General features: G+C 38.6%; 1 protein-coding gene across 3 annotated transcripts in view; it reads right to left on the bottom strand.

The window, feature by feature from the left end:
• CEP162 (centrosomal protein 162) overlaps window positions 1–17,843 on the bottom strand; it is a 93,621-nt gene that overhangs the window by 24,698 nt on the left and 51,080 nt on the right. For all 3 annotated transcript variants that reach the window (XM_081251552.1, XM_081251551.1, XM_081251553.1), the window contains exons 14-22: window positions 17,322–17,455; window positions 16,835–17,062; window positions 16,155–16,295; window positions 14,238–14,350; window positions 12,234–12,339; window positions 6,768–6,894; window positions 5,375–5,538; window positions 4,192–4,296; window positions 179–391 (exon numbers count right to left, since the gene is read on the bottom strand). In XM_081251552.1, coding sequence (XP_081107678.1) covers window positions 179–391; window positions 4,192–4,296; window positions 5,375–5,538; window positions 6,768–6,894; window positions 12,234–12,339; window positions 14,238–14,350; window positions 16,155–16,295; window positions 16,835–17,062; window positions 17,322–17,455 — 1,331 coding nt within the window. The remainder of the gene's footprint in view (window positions 1–178; window positions 392–4,191; window positions 4,297–5,374; window positions 5,539–6,767; window positions 6,895–12,233; window positions 12,340–14,237; window positions 14,351–16,154; window positions 16,296–16,834; window positions 17,063–17,321; window positions 17,456–17,843) is intronic.

Genomic DNA, 17,843 nt, shown 5'->3' on the forward strand with positions numbered 1-17,843 from the left:
GGGACTGGAAAAAGGAAAAAGTTAGGTACATTTAGATAGATTAAAAGGGGGGGGTTGGAATTCATTCCTCTATTTGATCTCTGCCCTCCAAAGACATACTCTTCGGTCTCATTCTAAGAAGCCCCCAGCCCCCATGGTACACCTCTGAGCCCCATCTCCATGGCTACCCAGCACTTACCTTCATTTTCTGAAACTGCTGTTCCATAGTCCGAAGGCTTTTCTTTGCTTCTTCATCTTTGCCCTCCAGATCAGCTTCTAGTTTTTTTATCCTTTTTTCCATAAACTCCACTGTATTTCTATCCACTGTATCACCAGCTGCTGATGCAGCCAATATTAAAGCAGGCAAAGAATTGGGATATCGTCTCTTTAGAATTCCTTCCATTTCCTTAACCTATTAAAATATTTTTGTATGCATGTTAAGGTCACACATATATTAAAATTAAGCAGCTTAATGTAAAAATTTAGATTATGCTCTATCAATCATGTCTAGTGGTTTCAAAGAGATGTTCATATCACATCTCAAGACTGAATCAAATGCACAGCAGCACAAATTAATTTCAAATTTTATATCCTATCTGATTAAAACACACTATAGTATAATATCTAATCTAATACTGGTTAATTTACAGAAATCCTCTTATGTTTATTTGAAATAGATCTTGGGTCTTCCTATTATACTAGTAACAACCAATCTTTGTGAGGACAAAGCTCTTTCCCTCTCCCTTTTTTCCACAGACACCCCTCAGATAAGTGTTTATACTGTCTACTGACTGAAAAATTACTTATCTGCACATGAATGTGCAAAGTTTTCGTAATAAACATACAGCTTCCTAAGCGCCTGCCCCTGCCTGCAACAATCTGCCCCCTACCCCAGCCCTCCTCCAAATAAAGTTTAATCTACTTTAAAATGACTTCTTTCAATCAGGAAGCAAAGAGGATTAGATGACATTTAATGAAGTCCTCATAAAAACAACTTTTCATTTAGTCTATTAAAACAATAACATACTACACAATCTTTCTGTAAGGAAAAACTGCACCTGGGTCCACAGAAATTAGAGCTTGATATTATATACACATACGTGTGTATACCTGCTTTTGTTTAAGGTGTTATGTTAAGATACCTTTGAAAAACATAGATTAAGAGCCTAAAACTTCGTTGAACAGTCCTCTAAGCCGCGAGCATGCAATAAAATAAATAAAAGAGCACCTAAGAGGTGGTCTAGTGCAGAGGTTAGAGCGTGTCTGGAGTTAAGACTGTGTTAGCAGCTTTGTGACCCGTGTCAACTCCTCAATCTATATATCTCTTTCGCCTCATCGGTAAAATGGGGAGGTAACAATACTGATTTCATGGTGTTCATATATTTAAGTGAGGCTCAGATGACATTTATCTTGGTGAAGTGCTTAGCCAAGTGCCCAGCATGTGGTGAGGGCCTGATAATGGTTTTTATTATATATGATCTGGTCCCCAAAACTACCTTTCCTAAGGCAAGACGGGTTGCTCAAAATCCTGTTTATAGACTGAATATTGTTCCTAGTAGGTACTTAAGGGTCACAGCGTTTGCAAAGTTAACAGCAAATATTTCCATTCCTGAAGACTGCTTGCACATTCATAGATATACCATAAAGTGGAATACATCCAGATACAAAAATGGATCATTTCATCTGTAAAATTTTTCGTTTTGCTTCCCCTGGTATTAAAAATCTAGATTAGATGTAAGCATATAAAGGTATATATATATATACACACACATATATACACACACACATAGATACCATGTATATTGAAAAGAGACTAGATTTTTTTTAATGAATTTGTTTTAACATATTTACAATTAACATATTAATTTAAAATGCTAAATAATATTTTCAATCTGACTTTGATATTTTGCAAAGTATACTATATTTTTGGTGGAAAATTAATTTTATTTCTATCTTCTTTCATTTTGCTTTTTAATTTATTCTTTGGTCTCTGATACCAGTGTGGCTCTTGTTGTTGTTGTTTTTTAAATCTCACTGGAAATTAAACTATGGAATATTCCATTAAATAAAAGCATGAATGTACACACATAATCGGATATTTTCACTATAACATGCATATAAATTAACACCACTTTTACTTATGTGCTATTTAGAAAAAAGATGTTTTAGTTTGCAATTAATCTATTTCAGGATATGGCTCAAACTTATTCTGAATATACTGTGATATACCTTGATTATAAAATATGTATTAAGATTTAAAATCCTTAGGATAGAAATGTTCTGTTCATGGGAACAGAATAAGATCTGAAATGTATGTGAGCAAACTATACAAAATACTAACAATATTTTAGAAAGATATAATCTAAGACAGTAAACCAATAAATTTTTAATGCAAGTGTTAGTAAAAGAGGGAGGTTACTTTGATAAAACGTTATATTTCTGATCCATATGGATCACCGTTTCAAATCTTGTTTTTAAGCATGCTTTATTTTTTACTCTCATACGTTCAGTTCTACATTATTCTCTTAAAATAAAATCATCTAGGGCTTCCCTGGTGGCGCAGTAGTTGGGGGTCTGCCTGCCGATGCGGGGGGCGCGGGTTCGTGCCCAGGTCCGGGAGGATCCCACGTGCCACGGAGCGGCTGGGCCTGTGGGCCGTGGCTGCTGGGCCTGTGCGTCCGGAGCCTGTGCTCCGCAGCGGGAGAGGCCACAGCTGTGAGAGGCCCGCATACCGCAAAATAAATAAATAAATAAAATAAAATCATCTAATGGAGAAGTGGTTCCTTTGGTCTTTCCTCTCTCACAGTTCTGGATAGCTTCTTCTACATAGGCTAATCTAAGTCTTAGGCATTGGAAAAAAAAAAAAAGCCAAGCGACTTAGACTATAGTTATTTCAGAATATTTCTTGCTCTTCAAACCACTTCAGTCCTGTTCCTTTCCTGGCCACTAAACCAAACTACCAAATCATACCTTTTAATATAACAAGTCCTGTAAAGTAACAAAGTTAATTTTTTGCTTAGTTTTTCTTCTTCTCATAAAACTGGGATGATAGGCAGTCCAGTGATGACCTCACAGTTTCAGGTTTGTGATGGAATAACAGCTGTTATTCCATCACAAAGGGTGATGGAATTCCGTAAGGGTCATGACTTGACTACAGAATCATGTTCTCTTATGAACAGGACTGGAAATTCTAATTTTGTTTTAAGATTTAGTTATGAATACAAATACTACGTTATAGAAGGCTTTAAAAACATAAGGTACAATTAATATTCCAGCCTACAAAACAACTATTTTAATGAAAAAAAAACTTTATCCTAGTAAGTGTTACTATATGGGTTTTGAAAAAAGTCTTCCAGCCACAATGACCATGAAATGAGTATTTCTAAGCCTAAACAGTGAGCCAGAGCTCAAAATTATGGCCAGCTCTCTGGGAGGGGATGTTCAGTTTCCAGGGTGTTCTGCTGGACTTCCCTAGCACTACTGACATGTTCCCAACTGGAGGGTCTCCTTCCCTGCCCTCCTCTCTCACCTATCCTTCCTCAGGAGAAGGGATCCTAGCTCTACACCCAGAGTGGCAAAGTTCTGTTTCCTTCTTCCTGGATGTCAAATAGAGCTGGGATGCAAATAACCTTTCATCAATAGGTCTACCACCTAATGAGACACATTACTCTTTTTTTTTTATTAGTTTCTGCTTTATAACAAAGTGAATCAGTCATACATATATATCTGTTCCCACATCCCTTCCCTCATGCATCTCCCTCCCTCCCACCCTCCCCATCCCACCCCTCCAGGCAGTCACAAAGCAGCGAGCTGATCTCCCTGTGCTCTGCGGCTGCTTCCCACTATCTATCTACCTTACATTTGGTAGTGTATATATGTCCATGCCTCTCTTTCGCTTTGTCACAGCTTACCCTTCCCCCTCCCCATATCCTCAAGTCCATTCTCAAGTAGGTCTGGAGACACATTACTCTTAAAAATTCTTTATGCAGAAAGCCACAGAGTATATAAAATGATGTTGTTTACTGTGTTTTTATTGTCACTTTAAATACTGTATTCAAAGTTTAAAGCAGAGGCAGTTCTATATTAAAATGAATGAATAAAACCAAAAATTTCCAGGTTGACTACATCTTGTAGGAACTCCTGAAACAAAAGAGAAAACAAAAATGCTCTGTATATAAAATACCTTAATGAAAATTTACCCTGAACACGTACTTGTCGCTCTAGATCCTGAATTTTTTTGGCATCAGTTGCTTTTTCTTTTAAACGTATCTTCTGCTGGATGGATGGATTTCCAGATTCAGCTTTCAGTTTCTCAACCTACCAATAAGGAAAGACCATGTTAAGAAGCATATTTAAAACACAGCAGAGAAACACCAAGAGGGAAGCATAATGGCAGTTCATTAATTCACTTATTAGATCCCAGATAGGGCACTGTGCTGGAGATATGGAGAGCAAACAAGACAAGCCAGGTCCCTGCTTTCATGGTGCTTATATCCTAATGGAAGGAGACAGCTGAAAAGCTAATAAACAAAATCATTAAGTAAATTAAATAACTTCAGAGAGTGACAAGTACTATGAAAAAAATAAACTCAAGGAACGAGAAGAAAGAGTCAGGGGAGGCGAGACTGGTAGCTACATAAGATTAAGAGGTCAGGAAGATCTTTCTGGGGAGTAGAAATCGGAGCTGAGACTTGAACAAGGAGTGAGACACAGGAAGAAGCTAGGTCAGAGCACACTCTAGGCCAAAGCAACAAGTGGAACGAGCTCGGCATGTTCAAGAACCAGAGGGAGGCCCATGTGGTTGGGAGGAGACTGACCAGGGAGTGCAGTATGGATGGGGCTGGAGAGACAGGCAGGGTTCAGACCACATGGGGACCTCACAGGCTGTGCTAAGGAGCTTGGATTTACAGTTGCCCCTTGGTAACCGTGGGGCACTGGTTCCCAGACCCCTGCAGATACTAAGATCCGGGCATGCCGAAGCCCCAGGGATGCTCAAGTCCCTTGTATAAAATGGTGTAGTATTGGCCTGTAACTCCCATATACTTTAAATCATCTCTAGATTACTTATAATACCTAAAACAAGGTAAATGCTATGAAAAGAGCTGCCAGTGAACAGCAAATTCAAGTTCTGCCTTTTGAAACTCTGTTTTTCTTCCAAATATTTTCAATCCACGGTTGGTTGAATCTGCTGGATAGGGAACTTGTGGATACAGACGGCTGACTGTATTCTCAGGCTAATCTAAAAGAGACTACACAAATAAACACAAACCAAAGTCAAACCAGCCATTTTAATGAACAGAATTTCGAGTATACTGATTTGGTGACACAAAGCTATGAAGGAGTGTTGAAGATAATAGGGTTCATCTATAGAAATACATTCTGAAATGATCATCACCTCAAGTTTCAGCTTCTCAATTTCTTCATTTGCTTCTTTAAGCCGAACTGCATCTTTATCCAGAAGTTCCTGATTTTCGGCGTACCACTGTAATCTTTTTTGCAGGCGACTTATTTCTTGTTTATGTGCTTCTTCTAAAATTTTTATTTCATATAATTTTTCACCTATAAGATAAAGTAATACAATAATTCCATTGTAACTTTTCAAAATATGGAAATAAACTACATTGAAAGATTTTAAATGAAAACCAATGTCTCTCTAATGAAAGCATTAAGAAAAAAATAAGAGGCCAAAAATAACTGATGTATGCAAGGCTGTGTGTCTAGTTTAGTGTATTAGTAAAGGAGGATGAGGACTGTTCCGAGCCCAAATCCTCAAACTTGTAGCAAAGCTGGCATATAGAAATTTTTGATAAATCACTTGTTTTCCCACTGACTTTCATTATAAAAGTAAAGTTTCTTCTATGAAAATAAATGCTGGATTCAGGAGATAATAAAAATGAAGAATTCCTATAATTATATTAAAAAGTAACAATGGCAAACATTAGAGAGTGCTTCCCATGTAAGACTTTATTTAATGCAACAAACATATGATGGGAACTATTGTTGTTATTCTATTTTACAGATGAAGAAAGTAAATTTCTTACAAACAGTAAGTGGATTTTACTATACACATCTTACACTGAAGATCATAATATCACAGAGGAAAGATCCTTACTTTGGCAAACAAGGGGTTCTCTGATCAACCTTTCTAGCCCTGTGTTCTGCCATCCTAAGCCGCAATCCACAGGTGTATCCAAAAACACGCTCATGAAACACTCTTGAGCGGCCCCCTCCATTCGTTTACTCCTGAATCTCTCCATCTGTCAGGACCCTCAAATGCCATTCCTCTCTGAAACCCTTATTAGCACCCTCATGTTTATTTCTAATTTTTTTAATATTAAACTTTCTTATCTTACTCTCCTTCTGCATTCTTATCTTACTCTCCTTTGTTTTCCCTGGTGGGGCATACCATATCCATCCTTGTGTTTCTACAAACATAGTTTCTACAAACATGTGTTCATTTGGTAAATACTTGAGAGCTTATGTTTCAGACCCAGGGATAAAAAGGGAGACCATGCCCTGGAAAGTCACAGTTTAGCTGGGATGACTGTAAACAACTAAGCTTACAATGCCATGAATTCAAAACAATCTGTGACTTTCTTTGGTCTCGCAATTATTGCTCCTAAAACCAATCAAATGCATATACCTATTAACTAATTTTTTTAAGTTTCTAAAATTACAATACACTTCAAGGAATAGCATTTTAATTATACTATCCAGTTGCTATTACTTAACTCAAGATTAGAACAGTTAGGGGTATAAAGGTAAACCGTTTCAGCTCAGACTTTTACCTGTGGCATAAGCAATCTGGTCTTTGGCTTGGTCTCTCTCTTTCTTCACTTTTTCCAAGTCTACTTCAAGAGCCTGTTTGTCCTGCTTCAGTCTTTTGATGTCTTCCAATAAACTGTTTTTTTCTTTCTTGATATTCATAAAAATACAAAAGCAAATTATGTCCAACCACAATAAATTGTGGTAGAGAGTCTCTTTCACCCACGTCATCATAAACACTGCTAATTATTTTTCTAAATTTTAGTTTGATCTTATCACCATTCCCCTCCAAACGATCACGAGCTCCCCAGAGCCTACTAGAATCAGTTCTAATCACCTAACTCAACACAGCTTCCAAGCCCTTCCACTCTGCCGTTCTCACTTCCCCTGGGTTACTCCAATACCCTCCTAACCAGTCTGCCTCTTCCACTCTCAGCACCTACAGTCTTTTCTCCTCACAGTAGCCAGAGGAACTGTCTTCAAGAGTCAGTTAACGTCCGTCTTCTGTCTGAAGCTCTCTGGTGGCTCCACCCCTCTTGGGGGAAGCCCACAGTCCTTACCATGATCTTCAGTGTCACAGAACCCAGTCGTGCCCGCTCCTCTGACACATCTCCTGCAAATCTCCCCCTCGCGCTCCACGCCAGCTGCAGAGACCTCCTGGCTGTTCTCTGAACCCACCCAGCACGTTCCGACCCCACGGTGTTTTTGCACTTACTGTCTCCTCTGCCCTCACACACCCAGGTGGTTCATTCCTTCACTTCATCAGGATTTCTGTTCAAACGAGGCCCCCAGGAAGGCCTGCCCTGATCACTCTAAAACAGCAACCCTCATCCTGGCCCCCAGGTGTGCTGCTTTTTTTTCTTCTCACACACTCATCACCGCCTGACGTAAGACATTTACTTGAAAGCAGAACTTTACTTTGCTCATCCCTATATCACAAATGCAAAAAAGTGCTTGGCACATCTTAAAAAAAGTTAAATTCTCAATGTGCTCACATGCCGCACTCTCTCAACCGCCCTCATTCCTCGCCTTGCCAAAGTCATACTTATCCTTCGAAGTGTAGTTCAGATGACGCTATTCCTGATAATCCCTGCCCCAGCATTACCACGAACTTTCAGTGTACCTCTAGCATAGCATTTACTACTTTGTTTCATACAACACTTATTTGCGTACAACCCTTTTCTCTTCATTAGGCTGAAAGCTCTTTGGGGACCAAGACTGATTTTACTACTTGTTTACTTTATGGCACCAAGCACATGACAGGTACTCAATAAATGTATACTGAACCGAACTCATAACTGCTGGATAAACTCCTGGGGCACAGTTGGTATGTTTTATCTTCAAAATAAAAATTCTTAGAAACTTTCTATCACACTACCTTAGAATCTAAAATCCAGTCTTATGAAGAAAATAAATCCATTCATAAGGGCTTGAATAATCGTGGTTCTAGCTGTATCATTTCATTGTTTAATCTTCTGTGTGATCTTCTGTGGATGTCTTTTCAGGAGAGCACTGAATTTCTACAAGGACCTACTGTGTAGACGCTCAGAGGCCTCTGCCTGTCTCTCCGACCTTTTCTTCCATCACTCTTGTCCTTACTCACCCACTTCTGCCTCAGGTGCCTCTGCATCTGGAAGGTACCAAGCCCAATCCTGACCCAGGGCCTGTGCTTCCCCCTGGCTGGAAGGCTCGGTCTTTGCACAGTGAGCTGCTGCTTCTCCTCCACTCTTGATGCAGACACCACTTTCTCAGACAGCAACTCCTTGCCCACACGGCTGACAGCTGCCTTACCCCTGCCCTGCCTACCGTTAGTCTCTATCCTTATTTTCCTCAAAGAACTTACCTCTATTTGTAACTATTTCTTGTTTACCTATTATCTGTCTTCCCTGGTAGAATACAGGTTCCTAGTGAGCAAGGCCCATGTCTGTCTTGTTTACCTACTGTTTTTCCAACTCCAGGATGATTGCCTGACTGACTGGCCGAACTGCAGTCAGCCTCATCCTCCCCTCCACCCTGGGAATCTAGAAGGACAGGGCTCAGGACCTTTGCTTTTAGTATGTGTCCATCCATAGTTTACAAAAAAACAATTCACATTTTAAGACTACACTAATTGGTATTAATTTTTAAGGTACAAATTAGACTATACATAAGTAGGTTTGATATGAATATTGTATTACAGATTTATCTCAGTATGAATTTTTTGCTCTAAAACTATTTAAACTCAGAAAACCAAAGTGAATGAAAATTAACGCATGACATTCCATCTTTCAATATTTGCACAAATAAACACAACCCTAAATAACTTTTATCTTTAACACTTTTTCTTTTTTTGATTTTTTTTTTCCATCATGGCAGATTTTTTTAATCTTTTTTTTTTTTTACAAGATAAATACTTTATTATTTCCCATTATTTAACAATTTTCAAATCAGTGACCAAAATGGGTTAGTTTTTTTTCCACTGCAGTCATTAACCTTGTTCATGCCAAAGCTGACCCAACTTGGGGAAACTTTTTTTTTTTTTTTTTGCTTTATAACAAATTTAATCAGTTATACATATACATATGTTCCCATATCCCCTCCCTTTTGCGTCTCCCTCCCACCCTCCCTATCCCACCCCTCCAGGCGGTCACAAAGCACCGAGCTGATCTCCCTGTGCTCTGCGGCTGCTTCCCACTAGCTATCTACCTTACGTTTGGTAGTGTATATATGTCCATGCCGCTCTTTCACTTTGTCACAGCTTACCCTTCCCCCTCCCCATATCCTCAAGTCCATTCTCTAGTAGGTCTGTGTCTTTATTCCTGTCTTACCCCTATGTTCTTCATGACATTTTTTTTTTTTTAATCTTTTTTTTGGCTGCTTTGGGTCTTCGTTGCTGCGCACAGGCTTTCTCTAGTTGCGGCGAGGAGGAGCTACCCTTCATTGCAGTGTGCACCACTTCTCATTGCGGTGGCTTCTCTTGCTGCGGAACACGGGCTCTAGGCACGCGGGCTTCAGTAGTCGTGGTGCACTGGCTTAGTTGTTCCACAGCATGTGGGATCTTCCCGGACCAGGGATCAAACCCATGTCCCCTGCAGTGGCAGGTGGATTTTTAACTGCTGTGCCACCAGGGAAGTCCCTTTCTGATTTCTTTTAAGGTGTTCCCTGCCTTTGGTACTTTCACCATGATGGGTTTAGATGTAGATTTTAAATTATGTATCCTGAGCAGGACTCACTGTATTTCCTGAATTTGAGAATTCATCTCTTTTATTAATTCTAGACAATTCTTAGCCATTACTTTAAAAAAATTTTTTAATTACATACTACAGTATCTCACATCTCTTGATATTTTTCATTTCTCTCTTTTTTTGTGTTTCAGTCTAAGCTCCTTAGATCTATCTTCTAGTTTACCAATTTCTTCTTAGTTATGTATGATCTATTTAACTTTTCTACTTATTCTGTTTATTTTTCTCTGAATTTGCCTAGTCTGTTTTGTTCCTTCCTCACACTGAATTTCTCACTTATTTTGTATATGAAATCACTTAAAGTCTATTTCATAGTCTACTCAGTAATTTGATTGGGGTTCTAATCCTGCTGTTTATAAAATCATCCCATGCCTGCTCACGGTGGGTTGTTTCCCTGGGTTTTGTAATTCTGCATTCTGGGCGTACCGTCAGCAGGATTTTATCTGAAGGAATACCATGTGAGCTGGGTTAAGGATGGATACCCGTAAGAGTGTTTTGCATGTGTTTCTTATAGACACACTTAAGATGATCACTGACGCAGGACCACCTTTTATGCTATTTTCTTCTTCCAGTTTGAGTATGACCAAACCTTGAAAATACTGTCAATTTAAATACTAAAACACAAATGAAGGCAGTAGGGATGACATTTATACTGAACAACTAGTAAGACACTGAGCAGAGATTTTTTTCCCCCCTCTCTATGTAGAAATCAAGTTAAGACAGATAAGCTTTCTCGATATTTCAGCCCCTTCTGAAGGTGGGTGGATTTTTTCATGGACCACTGTTTTACTGAAGGATGTGGCCCTTTGAAGCCCTGGGGTCCTATCTCTACTTTGTTGTTAAAGCTCAAGGCTCGTGGTTACTGAACTGGCAGCCTAGGAGCAGTGTTTACTGCTAGGTTTGTATCCCTGTTCATTTCTGACCCCTAGAGATTCCCCTTACTTTCTTGAGAGCTGGGTTATGCATTTACAAGATGTTTCTTATATTTTAGCCAGCATTTTCCAGTGATTTCAGTGGCAGTTTTAGTTTCCCATTTGTCAGAAAAAAATGTGTTCAAAGTAGCACTTTTAAAAGGTCACTAATAACAGCCTTCAAATGAAGCTAATGCTGTGCTTGAAACCTTACCATGTTTTCCCAAGCCTTCATAAACTTCAGCAATGTTAACTGCTCTCCTAACTTGCTAGTCTTTGAGGCCCACTGATAAGTGCGGGTGTCCAATCATTTATTCCTTCTTTCTACATATCTGCCTACCTATCTAATCATTCTATACATACATGCATCTTAAGAAAGTTCTCTAATGGATTCATATTTGAAGCTGTATTTTACATACAAGTCTGTTAAGCATCAATTATTGAACTAAGGCATGTTTAAAGTGCTATATAACCTAACTCCATATAATAAATTTCTAATTAAAAAGTGATATGTAATTGGAATGTTTCTAATTTACATAATCATTCAAATAGATTGGAAGGACTTTTTAGTTTAGTGCTGTGGTTCTTAATGGGAGGAAGTGGGGACAGTTGACTGCCCTCCCACAGGAGAAGTCTGGAAACGTGGCAGTGGTTTTGAGTGTTGCAGCGACTGGTGGGTGCTATGAGCATAGTTCCTGGCGACAGGAGTGATAAAAATCATGCAATGCATAGAAATGTTCTGCTTAAGACAGAATTAATCTGCCCTAAATCCCCAAACTTCTCCTATTGATAAATACTGCTTTAGAAAATTCTAGGCCATATTCTTTATAACAATTCAATACAAATAAAGAAAAAAGTTATAGAGTAGCTATTGCATTTCACCTCTGTGTTAGGCACATCAGACACACATATTTGCAGATATAGCCTCCGCCCCCTAGAAGTGCACAGTCTGCTTGGGAAGACAGAGGAAAAGCCAACTAACTTTTTAAGGTGAATGATTATCTTCAAATTATTTTCCTATTTTAGCCGTACATTTCCAATGAGGAATTTGAAGTTAGGTATACATGCCCTAAATAAGGTTATGCCTCCAACATGGCTCCACGTGATAAATGCCTGATGAGACGTTGGATGATAAAGAGGATGCCATCTAAAACCAGCATCACATGGTCTCCTCTATAGTAAGGTCACATGTGTCCCAGTGCTAACCTTAGACATTTCCTAATTTTTAATTGGTATGAAATTTATAAGCAGATTTTATTTTTTCATAAATTAAAAAAGCAGATTTTTTTTTACACATGTAGAGATTTTTATAACAATCTTTCCTATCGCTAATGGTTAAAATCCTTATGCAACTTACCTGTGCCACCCGTAGTTCTGCTAACAGATCTGTAAAGTTCTGATTTCTGGTGGGCTCTGAATCTTCAACTACTTGAGACAGGAAACGACTTTTATGCATCTCTTCTCTGATTTATTTTGAAAATAAAATAAATATATATATTTTAAAAGGTACTCCTTTCAATACAAAATATTCAATTCTTAAAAATTGAAAACACTTTGCACGTTGAAACTATGTGAGTCATTGAAGAGAAAGTTTATTTAAACTAAAGATTATAATACTAAAAGAGAAGTATACTTCATGTGAAATTTTTATGTATAATCTAAAAGAACCAAAACCCTAAGAGTACTGGTTTATTTGTAATATAAAAATATTTCCTGCCGATTCTCAGAAAAAAGAAAAATCATCTCCCAGAAAGACTTGCTGCATTTCCCCTGTGGTGTTCTGTACTCCTTGTCACATCATTCTAGACTCCTTTCTGAGAAACACAAATTGCCAATCATACCCATGGAAACTAACAAACAAAAACAAACACAGTCTACTACTGGTACCTTAGAATCAATTTTTCTGTTTTTTTCCAGAGATATTATACAAGTTTAGGAGTACACATATGATCGTCTAACCCTACTTTCTAAAGAAACCATTTATTCCATTGTGAAAATTCATTTAGAGCTTCAGGTTTGGATCCTGGAATAGATCTTCTCTTTTAAAAGCCAGGTAACATTATCAGATATGAAATTTTAAAATACTTTATTGAAGCATCTGGGAAGAAAGCAGGTGTAAATGTCTTCATGCCTCAGAAGTGTGCAGATTATCAGCCTTGGCTTGGGGTCACACTTACCAGGAGAAAGGGGCATTTTCCCCTTCCTAATTTACACAAAAGTGCCCTCACTTGCCAACCCGTGTACTTTCCGGCTTTGTCTGCTACAAGATATGCTTTTTTTCTATTTTGCATGAAAGATGAGTGTGAGCTAATAGCAGCCCTGCCTCATATGCCCTAAGTTACCTTACAAAAAAAATGGAAGAAGTATGTAAATAAATAAAACATACATGGCATTCATAGCCAAAGACATTTCTTCTGATAGCGGTCCTATTTGAGGTTTTAGGTGTTTAGGTGAAATGATACATAGCTGGCAGTCACTTCCCAAAAGAAGACAGTACCCTAGCTTGCCCACATTTGTTGGTTCAGCTCTTTCACTTAGTGTGTTAAAGACGGATGTAATAACATCCCAAAGGCCTTACAGTCTGAAGTATGATTGATTCTTAAGTGGGTGCTGGTGCTCCGTCAGCCTGCCACGGTGAGCGCCAGTTGTAATAACTCGCAGGTTCTCCTCTGGAGAAATGCCCTTGCCAAATAGCAACCCCTGCCCCCTGGCCCAGAGGATACCCCCACTCACTCCCTGGGGCCCACCTCAGCCAGGGACTGGCTTCTTGGGGGGTACAAAAGGCTGCCCCCCACTTGCCTCAAGTAGGGGCCAACTCTGCAATGCAATGTGTTCTCCTGAGCCTCCTGGGGAGAGCAGAATGAAGCCAGCCTCCAGCTGAGACCACGTTCTTACTTGCCTTCCCTCCTGCTACCCTCCCCCATCTCGCTTCTCTGGCTCCCCTTCTCCTGAGAGTAATCCTCCGGGAAATCACCTCCACGAGGATCCCCACCTCAGGCTCTACTTGTATGGAACCTGACCTAAGATAGTAAATAATACTGTATTTTCTCTTTACTATTATTACTAACGGCATTATTACTAAGATGTATTACCCAAGTATCTCAGGCTTAAAAGGAATATTCAGTTTCCTGAAATTGATGTCAAACACAAATACGAATATACTGAAAATACTGAAGTATGTACTAGTCATCTAACACCAAGAGAAAATCCACTGAATATTAAAAATACAAAAGTTACAAAACTGTAAATCAGTGTACAATTTTTTAAATTTCTAATATCCTAAATGTTTTATTAATATAGCAATAAAATGCTTAGAAATAGTCCAAGGATATTTGATTTTAAGAATTTTAAAAGGACTTACTTTAAGGCAGCTAACTCGCTGAATAAACACTGGTTTTCCTTGAACATTCGCTCCTCATTTTTCTTGTTTTGTTCTTGGAGATATTTCACTTGATTATACAATTTTTCGTTTTCCTTTTTATATACAGAAAATTATGTTTTAGTTAAAAATCAGTAGTACTTACATAAGTATATCTGCTTCTAAAAGATACATCCTTTAAACATCTTTAACAGCGTTTAAATTTCTTCAGTTTTTGAGTAAGCAAAATCTTTTTCAAACTCTTTGATTTGTCTCAGAAGAAAATCTGTTATCTGAAAACAATTCTTTCTAAAATGCTCAAAATGCTTACTTGAAAAAGAAGTTGCAAAAAAATTCCCAAAGCCAAAGAGCCTGTCAGTATAATGTACCGCATTTCACAGGAGTAAATGGGGGAGAGACTGCAGGAATAACCACATCCTGACTTCATGCACCAGGGATGGAAAGGCCAGTGGGACTGTTTGCACCTTCTTTTTTCCTGTTTTTGGCCTGTCTTTCTGCCGTGAGGTAATTGGATGTACCCACGGTGGGTATCCATGTTTGTTTCTGGAACTTTCTGTGAGCAGGGAGTTAGAGACTGGGTGTTTGTGGAAGATCAGGATAGAGCAGAGCAGAGACTAGACCCAGTACAGCACCTGACTTGAGCTGAAGGGGGACTCAAACAGTGAGATCAGGGGGAGAAAGTACCCATCTGTGCTTAGATGCTCTGGCTTATTAACCTCTTTAAAATCAAGAATCTGATGAAAACCACAGACCTTTGAGGATCTAATGAAAACTATGAACTGTCTCACCATGTCTGGCCTAGTGCCTGGCACACAGTCTGTGCTTGATTATCTGCAGAATTAATGAAACTCAGAAAAGTACATACACAGACACATAAATTTTGTATTATCTTTGTGAGAGTGGGTGGTTGGCATACTCATAGCTCTGTGAAATCCTCCTTAAAACCCATGTTCTACACAGCAAGCTCAGAATGGCAGGAAAGGGTTTTGGACGGTTCTCACTAACTCTATGGTGGGATGTCCTGCAAAACCAGTACAATTTCATTTACAGCAAAAGCTGTAATCTCTGATGTGGTGATGCTTTCTCTGGATGTCCCTGGAATGAAAATGCTGGTTATCGGTAGGCTGGATGCTTAGGCTATTGTTGTCATAAAAGAAAAAGGTAATGAGACAGAAGAAGAAGGGGAGGGAAGTTAAGAAAAAGGAGTGATGGGAAAGAAACTAAGACAAGTCTCATCCTGGGGATCACCACACCTGCCCTGGCTGATGTCAGGTCAACACCACCAACACTCCATCATCCCAGAGAACAAATGTACGGCTTCTATAGGACACACTCATTTTCTCCCATTTAATTCCATTGTTTTTCACTCTCAGGGCATTGGCAATTAATTTCAGATTTATATTTCTCAATATAATATCAAAACTAGCCAATATTATCTACTGAAAAAATTATAGAAAATTAAAGAAAAAGAGGATAGTTTCTAAGGAAATATGGCTATTACAATTAGTAACATGCAGTAACTGGTTACTGTGTGGAAGGCACGAAGTGGTTGATCTGTACTGTCTTATTTTAATTTCACAACCATCTTATGAGACTGGTTACTTATCCTCATTCCCACTTCACAGATGAGGAAACTGGCTGAGAGGTGAAATGATCTGCCTAAGGCTGCACAGCAGGTAGTGAAGCAAAGTCTAAAACCAGATTTCTTGAATCCAGAGCCCATGCCCTTAATCACTTTAATTCTGCCCATGATAAATGTACAGACTAGTTAAATTATTACTTCCTCGCATTGCCAGAATTCCCATTACCTGTTAAATGGACACAGAAATATTTTTAAATGCCTTATTTTTATAATCAAAGAATCTCAAGACAAACTCACTACGTGCTGAAGAGCCATACCTGTTGATATCCTTGAAGAAGTGTCTCTTGTTCTTGTATTTCTTTTTGGATTTGCTTCAATTTTTCTTCAGTGACAGGATCAGCTGTTTCTCCAAAATACAACCACCTTTGTTTTTTGTTTGATTCTTCAAAGCCACTTAACTTTGAGAACATGCAAGTAGTGTTTTATTTGGAGAAGGAAATGATACAGTGAGCAGTGAGAAGAATAACAGAAAAATTCGAGGTACATAAACCTAAGACTGCCTTATAACCACAGTGGAATGATCATTAACACCAACTACAGTCAAACCACTTCAGTGTGCTTTGTGCTGATGGAAGTTAACTCAGAAATGCTATACAGTGTCACTTTCTGAATCTAGACCTTCCATAGCTTTCTTTCTGAAACTCTGTCTTCCATGAAGGTCACAGTGAACCAAGGGATTTGTTTTGAAAAAGGACTGCTAACAAGAAAATTATCAAAAGGAGCCAATTTCAATTTCAATTCCCCCCCCCGCCCCCCACAGGGGTTCCATGTAGGCTCTTCTCTAAGGAGGCACTCTCAGGAACCATGTTCATGTTTTATACAGCAAATATATCAAGTGAAGCAGCCCCAGGGACAAGCAAATGACAATGCATTTAGCGGGGAGTACCAGTTCTTTTTTAATTAAATAAGAGGAGAAGTAGGACAATGTGTCTAGTACCTTGGCTTGTAGAATATACTTGTCTTGATTCAGTCTGAAGAGTTCCTTTTCCTGTTGTCTCTTTAGTTCCTCCATCTTGTTTTCCAGCTCTCTCTCCTTTTCTGAGAATGTGACTTTAATTTGCTCAATTAGGGCTTGGGCACCCCTCCATTTTTCCTCTGCTTCCTGAACTCTCTTAAACATAGTCAATTCTGTCTCCTTGTTCCCACCATGGTATCCTGAAGAATCCTTTAAAGGAAAAGCGTTACTTCATTATGTAGAGTTATAATATTAGGTTTGAACACAGGTGGTTCGGGGAAAAAAACCACAAAGAATAAAAATGACATGGTCAACAATGTATAAGAAGATCAATAAATTCTTGTGTGACAAGAATATCAGTCAACATAAAAGAAATTATATATATATTTCATTATTTATAATTTAGTTTCAACATATAATTACAGAACATAAAAACATTATGAATATTATTTTGAAATTCAATACCTACATTCTGAACCTGAGCACAGGAATCGGCTTCTGTAGGGCCTTCAGACTTCTTAGGAGTAGCCAGGCAACTTTCAGTTTGGGGTGCTGGTTTACCCAGAGCTGCAGGCCTGATGAGTCTTGTTCCAGATAAGATTTCTAAAGATTGTAAACAATGGATAAAAGCACCACAAATACAAACTAAGTTGAGTGTGTATTCAGCAATTATGTAACAATAAGTACTAATACAATGAGAACACTGAGACAAACAGGATCACGAAGCAGGCCGATGAGTACAACACATCTGTTTCACTGCACTCCGAACTCCTGTCCATAATCAACATTCTGCTCAAGTTGACACAGAAGGCTAAGGACACAAGATTCACGTCAAATGACAAATGGAGCTAAATAAACGTGAGGAAAATGTAGATTGGGATAATTTCAGGGTTTATTATTTTTCAGTAATTATTCTGTCAAATGTTCACAGCAGTAACAAATAAAAATATCTAAACAATGAATCAAAGAGCAGCTGATAACTTTATGAAGC

This window comes from Mesoplodon bidens (genome assembly GCF_964165515.1).
Source record: "Mesoplodon bidens genome assembly, chromosome: 12".
Classification (NCBI taxonomy): domain Eukaryota; kingdom Metazoa; phylum Chordata; class Mammalia; order Artiodactyla; family Ziphiidae; genus Mesoplodon; species Mesoplodon bidens.